The sequence below is a fragment of the Schistocerca americana genome, chromosome 5, assembly GCF_021461395.2.
Source record: "Schistocerca americana isolate TAMUIC-IGC-003095 chromosome 5, iqSchAmer2.1, whole genome shotgun sequence".
NCBI lineage: Eukaryota > Metazoa > Arthropoda > Insecta > Orthoptera > Acrididae > Schistocerca > Schistocerca americana.
In genome coordinates, this window is record NC_060123.1 from 257,236,003 (window position 1) to 257,253,258 (window position 17,256).

At 44.9% G+C, this 17,256-nt stretch overlaps 1 protein-coding gene across 1 annotated transcript; it reads right to left on the bottom strand.

The window, feature by feature from the left end:
- Positions 1–1,531: 1,531 nt before the first annotated feature.
- On the bottom strand, positions 1,532–13,079 carry LOC124616115 (pro-resilin-like). Its single transcript, XM_047144379.1, has 3 exons — positions 13,055–13,079; positions 6,687–7,172; positions 1,532–2,069 (listed from the first exon to the last, which is right to left on the bottom strand). The coding sequence occupies exons 1-3, from the start codon at positions 13,058–13,060 to the stop codon at positions 1,770–1,772; spliced, it is 792 nt and encodes a 263-aa protein (XP_047000335.1). The 5' UTR covers positions 13,061–13,079; the 3' UTR covers positions 1,532–1,769.
- Between the last annotated feature and the right edge of the window lie 4,177 nt (positions 13,080–17,256).

Genomic DNA, 17,256 nt, shown 5'->3' on the forward strand with positions numbered 1-17,256 from the left:
CGTTTGTTGCAATATGCTTGGGACAACAGTACATTTTCAGGCAGACAAACTTTCGAAATTACAGTAGTTACAATTTTCAACAACAGATGGCGCTGCGGTCTGGGAAACTATATAGTACGATATTTTCCACATATCCACCATGCGTAGCAATAATATGGCGTAGTCTCTGAATGAAATTACCCGAAACCTTTGACAACGTGTCTGGCGGAATGGCTTCACATGCAGATGTGATGTACTGCTTCAGCTGTTCAATTGTTTCTGGATTCTGGTGGTACACCTGGTCTTTCAAGTGTCCCCACAGAAAGAAGTCACAGGGGTTCATGTCTGGCGAATAGGGAGGCCAATCCACGCCACCTCCTGTATGTTTCGGATAGCCCAAAGCAATCACACGATCATCGAAATATTCATTCAGGAAATTAAAGACGTCGGCTGTGCGATGTGGCCGGGCACCATCTTGCATAAACCACAAGGTGTTCGCAGTGTCGTCTAAGGCAGTTTGTACCCCCACAAATTCACGAAGAATGTCCAGATAGCGTGATGCAGTAATCGCTTCGGATCTGAAAAATGGGCCAATGATTCCTTTGGAAGAAATGGCGGCCCAGACCAGTACTTTTTGAGGATGCAGGGACGATGGGACTGCAACATGGGGCTTTTCGGTTCCCCATATGCGCCAGTTCTGTTTATTGACGAAGCCATCCAGGTAAAAATAAGCTTCGTCAGTAAACCAAATGCTGCCCACATGCATATCGCCGTCATCAATCCTGTGCACTATATCGTTAGCGAATGTCTCTCGTGCAGCAATGGTAGCGGCGCTGAGGGGTTGCCGCGTTTGAATTTTGTATGGATAGAGGTGTAAACTCTGGCGCATGAGACGATACGTGGACGTTGGCGTCATTTGGACCGCAGCTGCAACATGGCGAACGGAAACCCGAGGCCGCTGTTGGATCACCTGCTGCACTAGCTGTGCGTTGCCCTCTGTGGTTGCCGTACGTGGTCGCCCTACCTTTCCAGCACGTTCATCCGTCACGTTCCCAGTCCGTTGAAATTTTTCAAACAGATCCTTCATTGTATCACTTTTCGGTCCTTTGGTTACATTAAACCTCCGTTAAAACCTTCGTCTTGTTGCAACAACACTGTGTTCTAGACGGTGGAATTCCAACACCAGAAAAATCCTCTGTTCTAAGGAATAAACCATGTTGTCTACAGCACACTTGCACGTTGTGAACAGCACACGCTTACAGCAGAAAGACGACGTACAGAATGGCGCACCCACAGACTTCGTTGTCTTCTATATCTTTCACATCACTTGCAGCGCCATCTGTTGTTGAAAATTGTAACTACTGTAATTTCGAAAGTTTGTCCGCCTGAAAATGTACTGTTGTCCCAAGCATATTGCAACAAACGGTGTATTTCTATCGCTGCTCGTTTAGTTTTTATTGCCGTTTCAAATATACCGGTCATTTTTGAAACACCCTGTATCAACGTTTCGGGATAACCTCAAATATCACCAATTAATTGATAATAAAGCATGTAAATTGCACTTTTCTTTATTCCATTTGATACGCAAAATTAAAAAAAATACAGTAAAAAGTGTTGCCTTATACTAACACACACACCAGACTCATGCTAACACTTGCCCACTTAACAACATTCGTTCATCATAAATAATTGTGAGCATGCCTGTTATTTGGTCTACAGTAAGTAGTATTTGTACACTTTATATTTATTTGCAGCATCGTTAAGTTGCAGCTTAACAGTCCAGTAGTTGGTCAGTAGTGGTATCCACCGTTTCCGTCTCCGGCAGCAGCTCCAGCTCCAGCCCCAGCGCGCCCCCTGCCGTAGCCGTATCCGCCAGCGGAGTAGGCGGTGAGTCCAGTGTCCTCATACTCTATGGTGGGCCTGTAGCCTCCCTCGTCAGCCTGGTAGGTGACGATCTGTTTGCGGCCGTCAGGCAGCAGCACGCGGTACTGGCCCTGGGCGCTCTCCCCCTGCCTGGACTCCTCTTGTCCAAAGTCGCTCAGCGTGTTGGCGTCCTCCACCGAGTAGCTGAACTCGTAGTTGGCCGGCTCCTGGAAAAACATGCCACTCCGCATTAATATCTCACCAAACGAACGATAGCTTCATGACGACGTAAACAGCGCTGGTGACTTGAAACTCAAGATAGCACCACTGTTAGACATAAGCTGGATGAGAGACTTAGCCTGAACTGGAGGGGGCTGGAGTACAAGTGAAAAGCTTCCTTAGTACTGTATCTCAGTAATACCTTCGTTTTAAATGATAATTAAATGGACACTCTGGCTGAAAACAGGCGTTGATGTACTTCATTGGGGATATGTTGAAAATGTGTGCCCCGACTGAGACTCGAACCCAGGATCTCCTGCTTACATGGCAGACACTCTATCCATCTTCGTTTTAATTCCAATTATATGATCCGCTATAAGACCAAAAGAGATCCCAACAGTCTTGGCATGAAATTGGCATACGCCTCAGGCATTTTGAGACAACCGATTTGTTATCATCATGTTCCACCATCTATTTCCTTGTTTTTCACCCAAAATATCACAAGTCCAACAATAGCACGAAGTGCAATCAAGTTGTAACACCTCCGTTTTTTTCTCGAGACTGAAAACAGATAGAAAAGCGTGTTTTTTTTCTTTTTCTTTTTAAATACTCGTGCGCTTGTCATGAGTGCAAGAGAGTTAGGGCAGCACAGACAGCACACGTAACTGTAGTGACAGGGTTGAGAGTGAAGACTGCTTTTGACACGTAAAATGGTGACGCTTTCATTACATGAACAGCCTGTATATCATTCACGTAGTTCATTTGCATGGTATGTCACAAATCAAAATTCATTGCCAGTTGAGTGAGACATGTGGTAAATGTGTGTTGTATGTGCCTAATGTTCGTCATGGGTGCGACACTTAAAAGAAGGCAGAACGCCATGTACCAACAAGCCAAGAGAATCTAGACCTTGCACCAGCCGGCCCAACGACGTGATCATGCGAGTGGAGAAAGTTGTTTTGGAGGACAGCCGAATTAGTGTGGATCACATCATCTCCAAAGGTGGGCATTTTCGTGGGATCTGTGTTCACAGTCCTACATGTAGACTTGAAAATTAGAGAAGTGTCCTCCAGGTGGGTATCACGAAAACTTACAGACCACCACACGGCTATGAACGTGGCAATGTTCAGACATGATGATGGCATGAAAGGGATTTACGTTTCATCGATTGTGACAAAAGATGAGGCACAGATTCCGTTTTCGAATCCTGAAACGGAACACTATTTTAAGTATCAAAAACAGTCCTCACTCTCGTCATTGCCACTAGAGTTCTGTGTGCTATAGAGAGTTGCCACCTCTGTAACGCATTCACAACGAGTCTCCGCGTATTTTAAAACGAAACACATATTTCTGTTGCCAGTCTTGAGGCAAAAAAATTGGAAGTGTTATAACTTGAATCTGCCTCGTAATACGCTCATGCCCATAACTACAAAACAAAGTTTGCATATGATACAGCGGTCCCAGGAGAAAAATAGCAAGCCATTGCTCTTTGATCTATCTCGTTTCCAACATGGTTCAGTAACAAGTACGTGAATGGGTTTTAACTTCGTATCACCTGCCGTAAAATATCAGTTTAAACAAAGACATGTGGATTTCCTTTCTCTATCTCTATTGCTAACCTTCTCACCAATATGAAACCATTCGTATAGAGTTCTGTCTTCGTCACACGCATATGTTGGCGATCCACAGAGCATTAAATAGTGACGTTGCGAGTATTAGACTACTTGCTTTTGTGGGAGAGCTCCAACTTCATTCTTATAAATGTAAGAAATCAAGGCAGAAACTCAGAAAGTTGTTTTATGGCGTAAACCATTTCCAGAAATAATTTGTTTGAGCATTCCTCTCTTAGCACGAAGAGTAGCGCTTATTATAAAAAGTGTACCAGGAGATTAAATCATTTCTGAAAACCAGAATTTACGGATGTTTGGAGATTTGCACATCTTCGCTCATTAATTTTCTTTTCCTAGACCAACTTATTTAGTGTTAGGCTTACTATCACTTATTTTGCAAGAGAAACTATCGACAATATTAAGGACTCGAAGATTAACACAACGAAAAAAAAACGCAGCCCTGGTATAACTGCCAAAAACAACTTTTATGGCCCACTAAAAACTTGCGTTTTCCGTGGTCGGTGCAAGTTTCGAGATGCTTTGATGCCCAACCCGGATTTGTGGGGTAGAATGAATAGTGGCAGTAACAACTTGCTACACAAGAGTGGATAACAGGAGAGAAAAGACGATGAGCAGTTCTTCATAGTGCATGAATGCTTAAAACAAAGGCGTATCTCCTTAAGGCAGGATCTTCCCTCGAAATTTCTATCATCAGCTTTCTCCTCCTAATGCGAAAATATTTTGTTGTGACCGACCAACATAGGGAGAAACGATCATCGTAATAAAATAACGGAATTCAGAGCTCGCGTGGACAGATATAGGTGTTCGTTTTCCCGCCCTGTGTTCGAGAGTGGAATAATACAGAGTTATTATGAATGTGATACGATGGACCCTCTGCCAGGCACTTAAGTGTGATTTGCAGAGTATCCATGTAGAAGTAGATGTAAGTGGATATTGTTAATTTCAATAAGGAAGTTATAGGAAACCATTACACGTGAAACTGCCTTGCCTGCTCGTCGTCGAAAACCTATACCTGGATTAAACTGCTATTGTTCGTTTCTAGTGTTGTGCATAGTAGCTCAAATTCAGCAACGCACATAATGTGAAGTTATATCAAGAAACACACAGTTATGTTTGAAAGTTACATTAAGCAAAGGAAAAAGTGAGAAAGGAGTTCATAAAACTCAAGGCTATGCCGCCATAAGAATTCGATATGAGAAGGTGTTAGATTAAACAGGTAAGGACCAAAGTTTAAAAATGTGACTGTGGGAAAGGCATGATCGGATATATCCTAACTGTTCCTCTAAATATTATTTTACTTGAGGGTAAAACAATAAAGTAAATATTCTTCTGAGAATGAAAGTTGTCGAATGTAGTAAAGGCTATTGATGCTGCGATGTGGAACAAATGCGTAGGGTGAAGAAATCACAGGATTGACAGAAATATAGGCAACGTACAGACCAGTCGAAACTTTGAAAAATGAGAAGATAAAATGCAGGTCAGTGAAACGAAAGCAGCGAGTCGAGGAGACAGGACATGAGTGTGGATGACGAAGCTGAATTCTCGCATGGCTGAGCTTGGTCACATTGTAGAAGAGTTGGTTCAAATCTTTGAAATACAATATAGGGTGTATTGCACTGTAGCATAGTCTGGTGATCAATAACCTTACGCCACAACTCTGTCCTCCTTGACAGAAAACCTCTTCTTTCACCACCAGTATTCAACACTTATTACTTCCTACTACAATGGCAGTGACTGCCCGTTTTTTTTTTTTTGGGGGGGGGGGGATGGAGTTTCCTTTCTCCTTCCTCCCTCTTCCCTCCCTCCTCAGCTTACCACAGATGAGCCATTGGTCCCCTTCAGTGCCCCAAGCTCTTGGTTTGTTTTGATATATTTTCCCCAAGTTTGTCCTTCAGTAGTTTTGTTATCACAAATAAACCAAAACAAACGGAACTTTGTCTTTTATGCAGAACATGGGAGTGCAGTAAATAAAGACTGTCTTGACAACGTATGAATAAAGCAACAGGTTTATCCTTCCTTGCCAGTGATTGCCATCTTCAGTGTAAACTTTATTGCTTGAAATACTTTCTGAATGATGGAGGATGGTGGAGGGGGGGGGGGGGGTGTAGTAGTTGTCACCGAAAGATCGGAAACGTTAAAGATAAATGAGACGAAGGAGGCAGAGAAAATTCCCCGAAAACACTCATCCTTTTGAAATAGGTAAAATTGTTCTAGAAATTTTCCATAATGAAATTTCACTCTGCAGTTAAGTGAGCGCTGATCTGAATCTTCCCGACCTATTAAAACTTTTGCCTAGATTCGAGATCGAGTCTGGCTGCAGTTTTACTCCGCCAGTAGGTTTGAGTTTTGGGAGGTATTCTGATACCTTTGTTTTGATACCTTTGCTGGATTCGATTCCTGATTTCCCAATGTTATATCGAGAGATGTGTAGAAAAATTTCCGTTTGATTTGGCAGTGCTGATCTCGTCTACCGAGGCGGTTAGTGGAAGGAATAGCAAACTACATCTACTAAAACAAGTCAGATATTAAACTTCTTGGCAGATTAAAACTGTGTGCCGGACCGACACTCGAACTCGGGACCTTTACCTTACGCGGGCAAGTGCTCCACCAACTGAGCTACCCTAGCACGACTCACGTCTCGTCCTCACAGCTTTACTTCTGCCATTACCTCGCCTCCTACCTTCCAAACTTTACAGAAGCTCTCCTGCGAACCTAGCAGAACTAGCACTCCTGAAAGAAAGGATATTGCGGAGACATGGCTTAGCCACAGCCTGGGGGATGATAACAGAATGAGATTTTCACTCTGCAGAGGAGTGTGCGCTGTTCGAGTCTGCGAGTTCGAGTCTCAGTCCGGCACACAGTTTTAATCTGCCAGGAAGTTTCACATCAGCGCACACTCCGCTGCAGAGTGAAAATCTCATTCTGGAAGTCAGATATTACTTACTGGATTGTATCAGGCGCTAACAAGTACTGGGAGGGGTGGAAAGTACTTACAGCGAGGGCGTCCTCCTGGGCACCAGCACGACCGTAGCCAGGTACGCCGTATACTGGAGAAGGGCCAGCGGATCGCCCAAAGCCAGAGTCCACCGAGGGAGCTCCGTACTGCGTGGAGAGGGCGCCGCTGGAGTACGACTGGCTGGAGAGGCCGAGTCCGCCGAAGCCGGCGCCAGCGGACGGAGCGCCGTACTGGGTCGACAGGCCTCCGCCCGCAGCCGATCCGAACCTCCTGCCGGCGCCACCGAACCTTCTGGAGGACGCCGACCCGAAGCTGGAGGAGACGCGCGCGGCGGAGCCCCCGCTGGAGCGGCCGAAGGACGCGGCGCCCACGGCCGGGGCTCCGTACTGCGCGCTGGGGGACCGAGCGCCGAACTGCATGCCGGGAGCCGGCGCGCCGTACTGGCTGCTGGGCGGCAGGTATGACCGGTCCACCGGCGGCTCGGCGAAGGCGCACGCCACGGCGGCCAGCAGCAACGCGCACACCTGCGGACCGCCACACCGTGTCTCTCTCCCACATTACAATGATGACCCATTGCTGAGTCACGGATTTTTCACTCAAATATTAGATGAACTGGCAGTGGAGTAAAAGGAGTCCCAGTTGGGACTGTTTGGGAGGAGGTTCTAGTCTCAGCATTTTCCTCACAACCGGAAGAAACCTGCTGAAAACCTTGGTCAGAATCGGTGGAAGGGATTTTTAATTTAATTGTGGGATAATATATCCCACACAAAAAACATAAAAAGCTAGTGGCAAAATACTATCAGACTTTCGGAAAAATATCGGTCCACGCAATTCCGAAGATAACAAGGGCTGGTAAGCTGGAGAACTATGCGAACGATCAGCTTGACAACTGATGCTTCCAAGTTTCTGACAAGATTAATATGCAGAGGAATGGTAAAGAAAACTCAGGATGTGTTAGATGACGATCATCTTTGCTTTATGAAAGCTAAAGGCACCGTAGAGGCGGTCCTGATGTGCACTTGATAATTCAAGCAAGACTGAAGAAAAATCGAGACACATTCATAGATCCGTTGACCTCGAAACCGTGAACGTAAAAAGGTGCAGCATGTTCGAAATTCTGAGAAGAACAGTAGCAAGCTACAGGCAAAGACAGGAACATGTACATGAACCACGAGGGAACAATAAGATTGGAATAGACACTGCAACATCGTATTCATCCGCCGACTAGGGGCAAGCAACTTGGAATTAAAATTCGACTTTGAATTAAAATTTCTCCCCTGTACAGGAATGTACATAATGGATGTACGAGTGCGTGTTGTAGACACATGGTTAACGACAGATGGAAGTTCGGTTCTGGCCGTGAAGCGTGCTTGGATAACCTTATGGTAAGGTAACTGTTCTCGAGAAGAGGGATATCAGAGTTCGAATCCCTGTCTGGTACAAATTGTGATCATCGTGATTCCATTATACAGTTAACAGCTTTTCAGATTCGCAACTACGAAAACATTTCTGTAATAAGAAGGGAATTCCAAGAGCGAAGTGCAAGTATTAAAACGGGTGTACAAAAGAGACGCAGTTTTTCGTCCCCGCTAACCAATCTATACATTGAAGCAGCAATGACGGGAATATAAGAAAGGTTCAAGACTGGGATTAAAATTCGTGGTAAAAGGATATCAATGATAAGATCGCTGATAACATTGCTATCCTGACTGAAAATGAAGGACTCAAAATGGTTCAAATGGCTCTGAGCACTATGCGACTTAACATCTGAGGTCATCAGTCCCCTAGAACTTAGAACTACTTAAACCTAACTAACCTAAGGACATCACACACATCCACGCCCGAGGTAGGATTCGAACCTACGACCGTAGCAGTCGCGTGGTTTGGGACGGAAGCGCCTAGAACCGGTCGGCCACCGCGGCCGGCTCAAAATGAAGGATTACAGGATCTGTTGAATGGAGTGAATAGTCTAATGTGTGCAGAACCTGCATTGAGGGTAAATCGAGGAGAGACGAAAGTAATAAGAAGTAGCAGAAACATATCATCAGGATCTGAGGTAACGAAGAAAATGAAGCTGAGGAGTGCTAAAACCTAGCCAGCAAAGCCGGCCGCGGTGGTCGTGCGATTCTAGGCGCTCCAGTCCGGAGCCGCGCTGCTGCTACGGTCACAGGTTCGAATCCTGCCTCGGGTATGGATGTGTGTGATGTCCTTAGGTTAGTTAGGTTTAATTAGTTCTAAGTTCTAGGGGACTGATGACCACAGCAGTTGAGTCCCATAGTGCTCAGAGCCATTTGAACCAACTAGCCAGCAAAATAGCCCATGAGCGGCGGAGTAAGGAGGGCAGAAAAGGTGGACAAAAGTGGTGAAAAGAGCATTCCTGGCCAAGAGAAATCTACTTGTATGAATGTTAGGCCTTAATTTTAGGAAAACGTTTCTGAGAATGTACATTTGGAGCACAACAAAGTATGGTAGTGAAACATGGACTGTATGAAAAACGGAACAGAAGGGAATCGAAGATTTGAGGCGTGGGGCTATAGAAAAATATCGAAAATTACGTGATGTAGTGCGCAAAATCAATAGAGTAAGAAAGAGACGCGCCTCAGTAAACTGGTCACAAGACTGATGAAAAAGAAGTGTAAGTACAGTATTTGTGTGTACACACATCGAGTCCACAATTTGCTCAACGTATGTGACGTACCTATGCGGCTGGCTGCTCTAACCTGGCTGTGTACTGAGTCGAACTAAGGCTGGGTAAAATAAAATGGATACGTCATCCCATACTGCTTTAACTCTGTGCCAAAGTTCATCAGTCATAATGGCAGGCAAGTGGTTACATGCTAGTCCCTCGGAAAACTATCGGCAGACATTTTCAATGGAAAGTGGTGGCCAAGACGACAGTAAAACACCCTTTGTATCGTGTCAGGTAGGACAGGGTAGGTAAGATGGGTTCTCGCATTATATTGTTGAAATACGTTATGATGGCACCGAAGACAGGGGTAACCATAGGCCTTAACTCGTGGGGTATGTAATGCCTGTTGTCCAAATAACTAACTATGCAGACTAGAGGCGATCATCTTGTGTACTCAAAGTCCCTTGCCATCACGCCAGGTACTGGGTCCATATGATGATGAACGCAATCGGCCAACATTTGTTCTCCTCGGAGCCTTCACAAACGTGTACGTCCATCGTGATAGTGTACCCAGAACATGGACTCGTCGAAGACGATGACGATCTGACACACCTGTGTCCAGTGCGTTGTCAGTGGGAATGCTACTGTTGGAGCACCTGCCCCCACTACTGCTTCCATCCATTCTGACAGTGTCTCTGCGCCAGACGTCGTCGCACCCTGCCTATCGAAACTTGTCCTAAAACCCCTCATCCTGAATTGGCTCTACAGTGCTGCACAGTTGAGCAAATAATGTCTGTCCTCTTGGGTTCTAGTCATACGGGGCTGTTGAGGCCCTGCGTGGAGTTGAGCCTATTGAGTCTGTATTCGGATAACAGCTGTACCAGCAGAAATATCGTAGATGATAAACCTTATAGTCTCAATAGTTCCCAATGATTATGCGGTCGAATTCTGACAGATGCTGGAATACATTTGTCATTTTTCTAACAAACAACATAAATGATAAACGGACTGCTTAATCTGCTTTACTACTGTTGATTTTGTGTGGTTATGTTGAAATGTTAACCAATTGTATAACCATGCAAGTAGTACACTTCAAGCGAATTTGACTTATGCTGCCTTCATGTGGTTGCGATTTTAATGGCCAGTTGTGTACACATGAACATAGCCAACCAACAATCAGCGACTGTTATCTCTGACGGAAACTCCCTCTAGCCCCGGAGTCTGGCAAAGCTAACTGAGCGTCTGTTAGCGTAGTGTGTCTTTCCAGAACCACGACGGTAATTTTTTACAGATGGCCTGTAGATGACGCTATTGAGACGTGGCATTACTATCCATGATATAGCTGCTGGGTTTCCAGCGGACACTACGATCAAATTTCGGCTTTCCAACTGGCCGCCATCTTCGGACGCTAACCTGGACTCCTAAGAAGCTAGAGTCATCACCCCTACATAGGCCACAGAACGAACGTGACGTGTACACCAGAAGCCACTTACCCCTCAGCAAATTGCACAAGCAGCGCAATGGGAGGTAAATGTCGGAAGGAGCAACGTGTCGCAGTCAAGACAACTGCTATCAAATACGACATCGACCGCGTCACAAGCGTCTCGAAAGAATACATCGTAAAACAGGATTACTATTTTTCTTAAAGGAAAGCTATTGTCTCGCTAAATGTGATTATTCCATAATTCAGTCTTTATCACTTCCGTGAAGATACTGTCCACATACTGCTTGCACTAACCCACGGTTAAACAATGCTCGCCGGCCGCTGGTGGCCGAGCGGTTCTGGCGCTACAGTCTGGAACCGAGTGACCGCTACGGTCGCAGGTTCGAATCCTGCCTCGGGCAAGGATGTGTGTGTTGTCCTTAGGTTAGTTAGGTTTAAGTAGTTCTAAGTTTTAGGGGACTTATGACCTCAGCAGTTGAGTCCCATAGTGCTCAGAGCCATTTGAACCATTTGAACAATGCTTGGCCACAACGTAGTTTTCAAGTTGTTGAGTCAGTGACCCAAGAAACATATTTTCGCTAGGAAAGTTCCATCCTAATTCGCGATTGTGTATTCAGTAAAAGTTTCTAGTGTGTGTTGGTATGCTAACTTGTCGTCATATTTTTATAGTAAAGAACCTTTGGGCCAATGTTACAAGTGGCTTCCATCAGTGTTGGGTATTTACTCCATGCCGAAGACAAGGGCCACAGAAATCTACGCTCTTAAGTACTATACCTCTTGAAAGAGATCAAAGCGCAAGAGGTACAATAAAAGCAACAAAAATTCATAAACAGAAGATCTATTACATAATCATCATGACAGTAAGATGATTCATTCCGTGCCGCAATTGCTGAAGTTTCCATAGTTAACAGAGCAGCTGGTATGACCCCTCTCCCCTTGGAGATGACAATTACGATACTGCTGTAAGCTCAATCGAGTAAAGATATGACGTGATTTCTAATTTCGCGCAGATATGTCGTTGCCGAAAAGAATAACATACAATGACCGTCTACAACAGAGCTCCCTCCTAAAGACAAACAAGATATAATAAAAAGACGCAATGGAAGCTTTTTCATGAAAATCTATCTCGCTACCAAACAGACTGATTGTCACATCAGCGGCAAAACTGTTTCATTTTGTTCTTCATAGGACCCAGAATAGATATTTAAGCCGTGTTATGAAAATTAGTATCACTTACAAAAGGTTTTAATTGCTATATGGATAAACGACTATTTTGACATTTTTACTTTTTTTGTCCAAAGGCAGATTGTTAGGTGCCCAAGGAAAAGAATTGCACTTTTTGAAAAATTGGAGAAAGATAGCCCAAGCCTGTTAGCGCGGGGAGATCTACAGTAAGGTGCATTAATAAAAATTAAATTGGTAACAGGACTACAAATGGGGACAAAATTAAAAAGGAAAAAGAATTCAAAAAATTCTCGGCAAGAAATTGACACTTGGAGATAGGGAAAAGGAAAGAGAACGTCGGCCGGAGTGGCCGAGCGGTTCTAGGCGCTGCAGTCCGGAACCGCGGGACTGCTACGGTCGCAGGTTCGAATCCTGCCTCGGGCATGGATGTGTGTGATATCCTTGGATTAGTTAGGTTTAAGTAGTTCTAAGTTCTAGGGGACTGATGACCTAAGATGTTAAGTCCCATAGTGCTCAGAGCCATTTGAACCATTTTTAGGAAAGAGAACAGGTGAGGTATTGGACAAATTGAACAGGTTTGAAAGGATTCATAGTTGACAACTCAAAGTAGAAGAAAGGACATTCTAAAACAAAATGTTTGGAAAATGGTAGTAGAGAAGGATGTTATCAATTACGTGCATGGACAAGTGAGATGTATAGACTGCAAATAAATCAGGAAATATGTCTACGGAAAACCTTTCCTGGAAAAAGAGGCATGTGACGAGACGTGCAGGAAACGCTGAGTTCGCACTGGAAGTAGAATTAGAGCGAGAAAGTTTATAAGGAAGTAATACGTGAAACAAGTAGAGAAGATTGCTGAGAATTTTCAGTGTAGTAGCTAAAAAGATACATGAAAAAATGGACCTAGCACAAATTAATTGTCACCAAATATTATTGAAACTATTCGGCGAAATTAGTGAGAAACGCTGGACGAAATCCAGCATAACCACTTGAAGAAAGAGGAGGAAAGAAAGAAGAAATTATATATTTGTCATTCAACGCGTTTTGCATCCCTGTGAGACCGCAGATGTATTGTAGGCACTCAGAGAGCAGCCATATCCATCTATAAGACAAGCAATGGGCCACGCAGTCGCTTGACGGTGCGTTACCTTCATATTGAGAGCTGTTGTCGGTCTGGAAGCGGACTGTGCCGTCCCCTGGAGAAGCGCACTGTATTTATACGCATGAGAAGCGTCCGGTCAGCCGCTATCCCCGCGACAGGGGTCGCTCACTTTTTCCTTTTCGCTCGCGGACGGTCGTAAGAGGAGCAGTCGGTCCACTTGCGCCGGCGCGGTTGCGTCTGCGGTTGCACCATCGCTTTCACGCGCCCTTGCCCGCCGCCAAGCGGTACGTGCGCCCCTCCCACGCTCCACATTCGCGGCAGCTGAGGGGCGGACTGCTCCGCGTGGCTCAAGATGGCCCGCGGCCCTCAGCTCTGCTGCCACTCCTCTTCATAGCCGCCAGTCGAGGCCCGGCTGCGGCTACCGGATGCCGGCAGTGTTCCCCGACACCTCAAGGTCCTTCTGCAGTGCACGCCTTGTTAAGGTCCTACGCAGTTTCTCACTGTGCTCTCTTCAGGACGCTTACCTAATGGCTGTGATTTACAAGGTGCGTCCGAGAAGTTAGGTGTGTGCGCTAATAAAATGAAGGAAGCAAGAGTTACAAACTAAATAGCTTTACTGGCCTTCAAAGTATTCACCGTTGGCTTCAGGACAGAGCACAATCTCAGATCACGTCTTGTACACAATATCGATACCTGCCAAATACGAGGGTAAGTCAATTATTATCCGCAAAGTAGTTATAAAATTTTATTGTAATCAAATACGAAAATTACAAGAACATCATTTTTCGACATAGTCTCTTTGCGTTTCAACGCACTTTGTCTAGATTTGTACAAGCTTCCTCATGCTCTCATAAAAGAAGGTTCTCGGGTGAGCTGCGAGCCAGGAATGCACCGTTTCTTTCACTGCTTCGTCCGAGGCAAATCGGCGGTCTCTTAATGCCCGTTTAAGTGGACCAAGCAAGTGATAGTAAGAAGGGACAATATCGGGATATGGAGAGTGATCCATTACTTCAGATTTGAGTTTCTGGAGCGTTTCAGCAGTGTGGGCAGCAGTATGCGGACGGGCATTGTCGTGCAACAACACAATACCTTTTGTCAGCAATCCTCGGCGTTTGCTTCGAATTGCAGGCTTTAGACTGGAAGTAAGCATCTCACTGGAACGTACACTATTGTTGTGCTCCTTTCCCCATAATGTTCCAGTACTGGACCTTGTGCGTCCAAAAAAACCGTAAGCAACAGTTTTTCTGCGGGCGGTTGGGTCGCGAACTTTTTCTTGCACGGCGAATTTGGATGTTTCCATTCCATATTCTGCCGTTTACTCTCCGGCTCGTAATGATGGATCCATGTTTCGTCACCAGTAATGATCCTGTCGAAGAAGTTGTCCCCTTCGTTACCATAGCGATCCAAATGCTTTTTGCAGATGTTCAAGCGCATTTGTTTCTGCAACTGTGTGAGTTATTTTAGAACCCGTCTTGCACAAACTTTATGAAACCCAAATCTGTTGTAGATGATTACGTAGGCATAACCGTGACTAATTTGCAGACGGAGTGCCACTTCGTTAATAGTTAATAGTCTGTTGAAGAGAACGATTACACGTGAGCGCTCAATGGTTTCTTCATTTGTGGCGGTTGTCCGGCTCCTTTATCACGCGTAGCACTTGTGCGACCATTTCGGAATTTTTCAATCCATTCGTAGACACTCTGTTGTGGCAAAACACTGTTCCCATACCGTACCGAAAGTCTTCGATGAATTTCGGTTCCTGATACGGCTTCCGACTACAAAAAACGTATCACTGAACGTTGCTCTTGTTTAGTGCAAATAGACAGCGGAGCAGCCTTGATTAACAGCACGGCAGCGATCACGAAACTAACCAAGCAGTTTGAAAATTGCAAAGATATAGCAACAAATAAACAAAGCATGAGTCAGCAGCGTAAAACGACAGTACTACCAAAATAAACGAAAATATAACTAAACCGAGGATAAAAATTTACTTACCCTCGTACATAACATGTGAGGGGTGTATAAAGTAACACGTAGTTACTCATTTAAGAGAATACAAGAATTCTGCTAATGACATTGATAAAAACATCACCGGCCGGCCGGTGTGGCCGTGCGGTTAAAGGCGCTACAGTCTGGAACCGCGTGACCGCTACGGTCGCAGGTTCGAATCCTGCCTCGGGCATGGCTGTGTGTGATGTCCTTAGGTTAGTTAGGTTTAATTAGTTCTAAGTTCTAGGCGACTGATGACCTCAGACGTTAAGTCGCATAGTGCTCAGAGCCATTTGAACCATTTGATTTGAACAAAAACATCACCATTCTCCATAAAGCAGAAATAGGCGAATTACTATATATATATAACAGGAATACACGCATATAACAAAACGACCAGACAACATTCTTAATGAACAAACAGAATTACAGAATAAGACGTATATACAAAATTTCAGGAGTATTTTAACCGAATAAATCTGGTTTGGTATCTATCTCCTGCACGTAAAAATTTTCTAATTTGACGTGGTATGTTGGATTATATTGCAACCCTACCTGGTCCCCGGCACGAATCCGCCCGGCGGATTTGTGTCGAGGTCCGGTGAACCGGCCAGTTTGTGGATGGTTTTTATGCGTTTTTCCATCTGCCTCGGCGAATGCGGGCTGGTTCCCCTTATTCCGCCTCAGCTACACTATGTCGGCGATTGTTGCGGAAACAAGTTCTCCACGTACGCGTACACCACCATTACTCTACCACGCAAACATAGGGGCTACACTCGTTTGGTGTGAGACGTTCCCTTGGGGGTACACCGGGGGCCGAACTGCACAATAACCCTGGGTTCGGTGTGGGCCGGCGGAGGGGTGACGTGGACTGCAGTAGTCGTCGTAGGGTTGTGGACCAGTGCGAGTGCGGTGGGGACGGAGCCTCTCCGTCGTTTCTAGGCCCCCGGTTAACATACAATACAATACAATCCTATACTTTTTGTAGGTGCTACTTTCACATGCCAATTGTCAAAAATTGAAATTTACATAATTATATGAATGCATGTCACAGACCTATATAAAGATGATCTTAGAAATAACAAAGACTCGTAATGTTCTCTTTGAGCTGTCAGTTCCATGTTTACTCTACATGACAATTATGTAAAACATTATCAAGAATTGTGACTACCTAAAATGAGACAGCAGTAACGTACATGAAAAATTGTATACTATGTTGCAGGTCATATTGCAGATCCTGTCGTATCAACTGATCAGCTTGGCACTGCTACAGAAGTGCATAACGGAAGTAGACTTACATTACTGCTACTGATATAAAGTTGTCATTTGGTAGAAATCGATGTACATACAACTGTTTGTTCCTCTGTATCAGATTTATTGATAACGGACTATAAACCCGAAAACCGGTTTTAGCAAATAAAACATTTCTAGTGCAGCTCGTTGTGTACAGAAGACGTCATTTAATAGACCTCTGATGTCGATTGTAAAGCTGTTGGATGCTGTCAGCAAACGCTTCTTGTGGAACTGCTCGAAGCACCGTGGTCACGGCCGCGCGGGATTAGCCGAGCGGTCTTACGCGCAGCAGTCATGGACTGTGCGGCTGATCCCGGCGGAGGTTCGAGTCCTCCCTCGGGCATGGGTGTTGTTGGTGTTTGTCCTCAGGATAATTTAGGTTAAGTACTGTGTAAGCTTAGGGACTGATGATCTTAGCAGTTAAGTCGCGTAAGATTTCACACACATATAAACCGTGGTCACGTGTGAGCTGGCTACACACGAGCGAATTTCAGCAACGGAACACGGACATGTAAGTCGATCTTTTCAGACACGATTTCGAGACCTCGGCTGTTCAGTTCAGAATGTGAAAACACCTTTTAGCCGCCTAAATTTCCAAGTTGTTACTTTATTGGGCTCCCAGTTTCGGAGATATATTATACAATCTTCGTGTGCCCTGACCGACGTGTAGGAAGATTTCAACCTCGCCTCCGGTCAAAAAAGGGGCCAACGTTCAAAGACTGGTATCTGTAGATTTCTGCTTGATACAGCGATCTCTTAGAACATCATACGCCGACTGGGCAGATGACGTTCAAGTAGAAATCTACAGATAGCAGCAGTCTTTGGACTCTGGTCCTATTTCGACCGGAGCCGAGGTTGGAACCTTCCTACACGTCGGTAAGGGTCCTCAAAATAGCTTAATATATCGCCGAAACTGGTAGCCCAATAAAATCACAATTTGTAAATTTAGAAGGCTCGAAGGTGTTT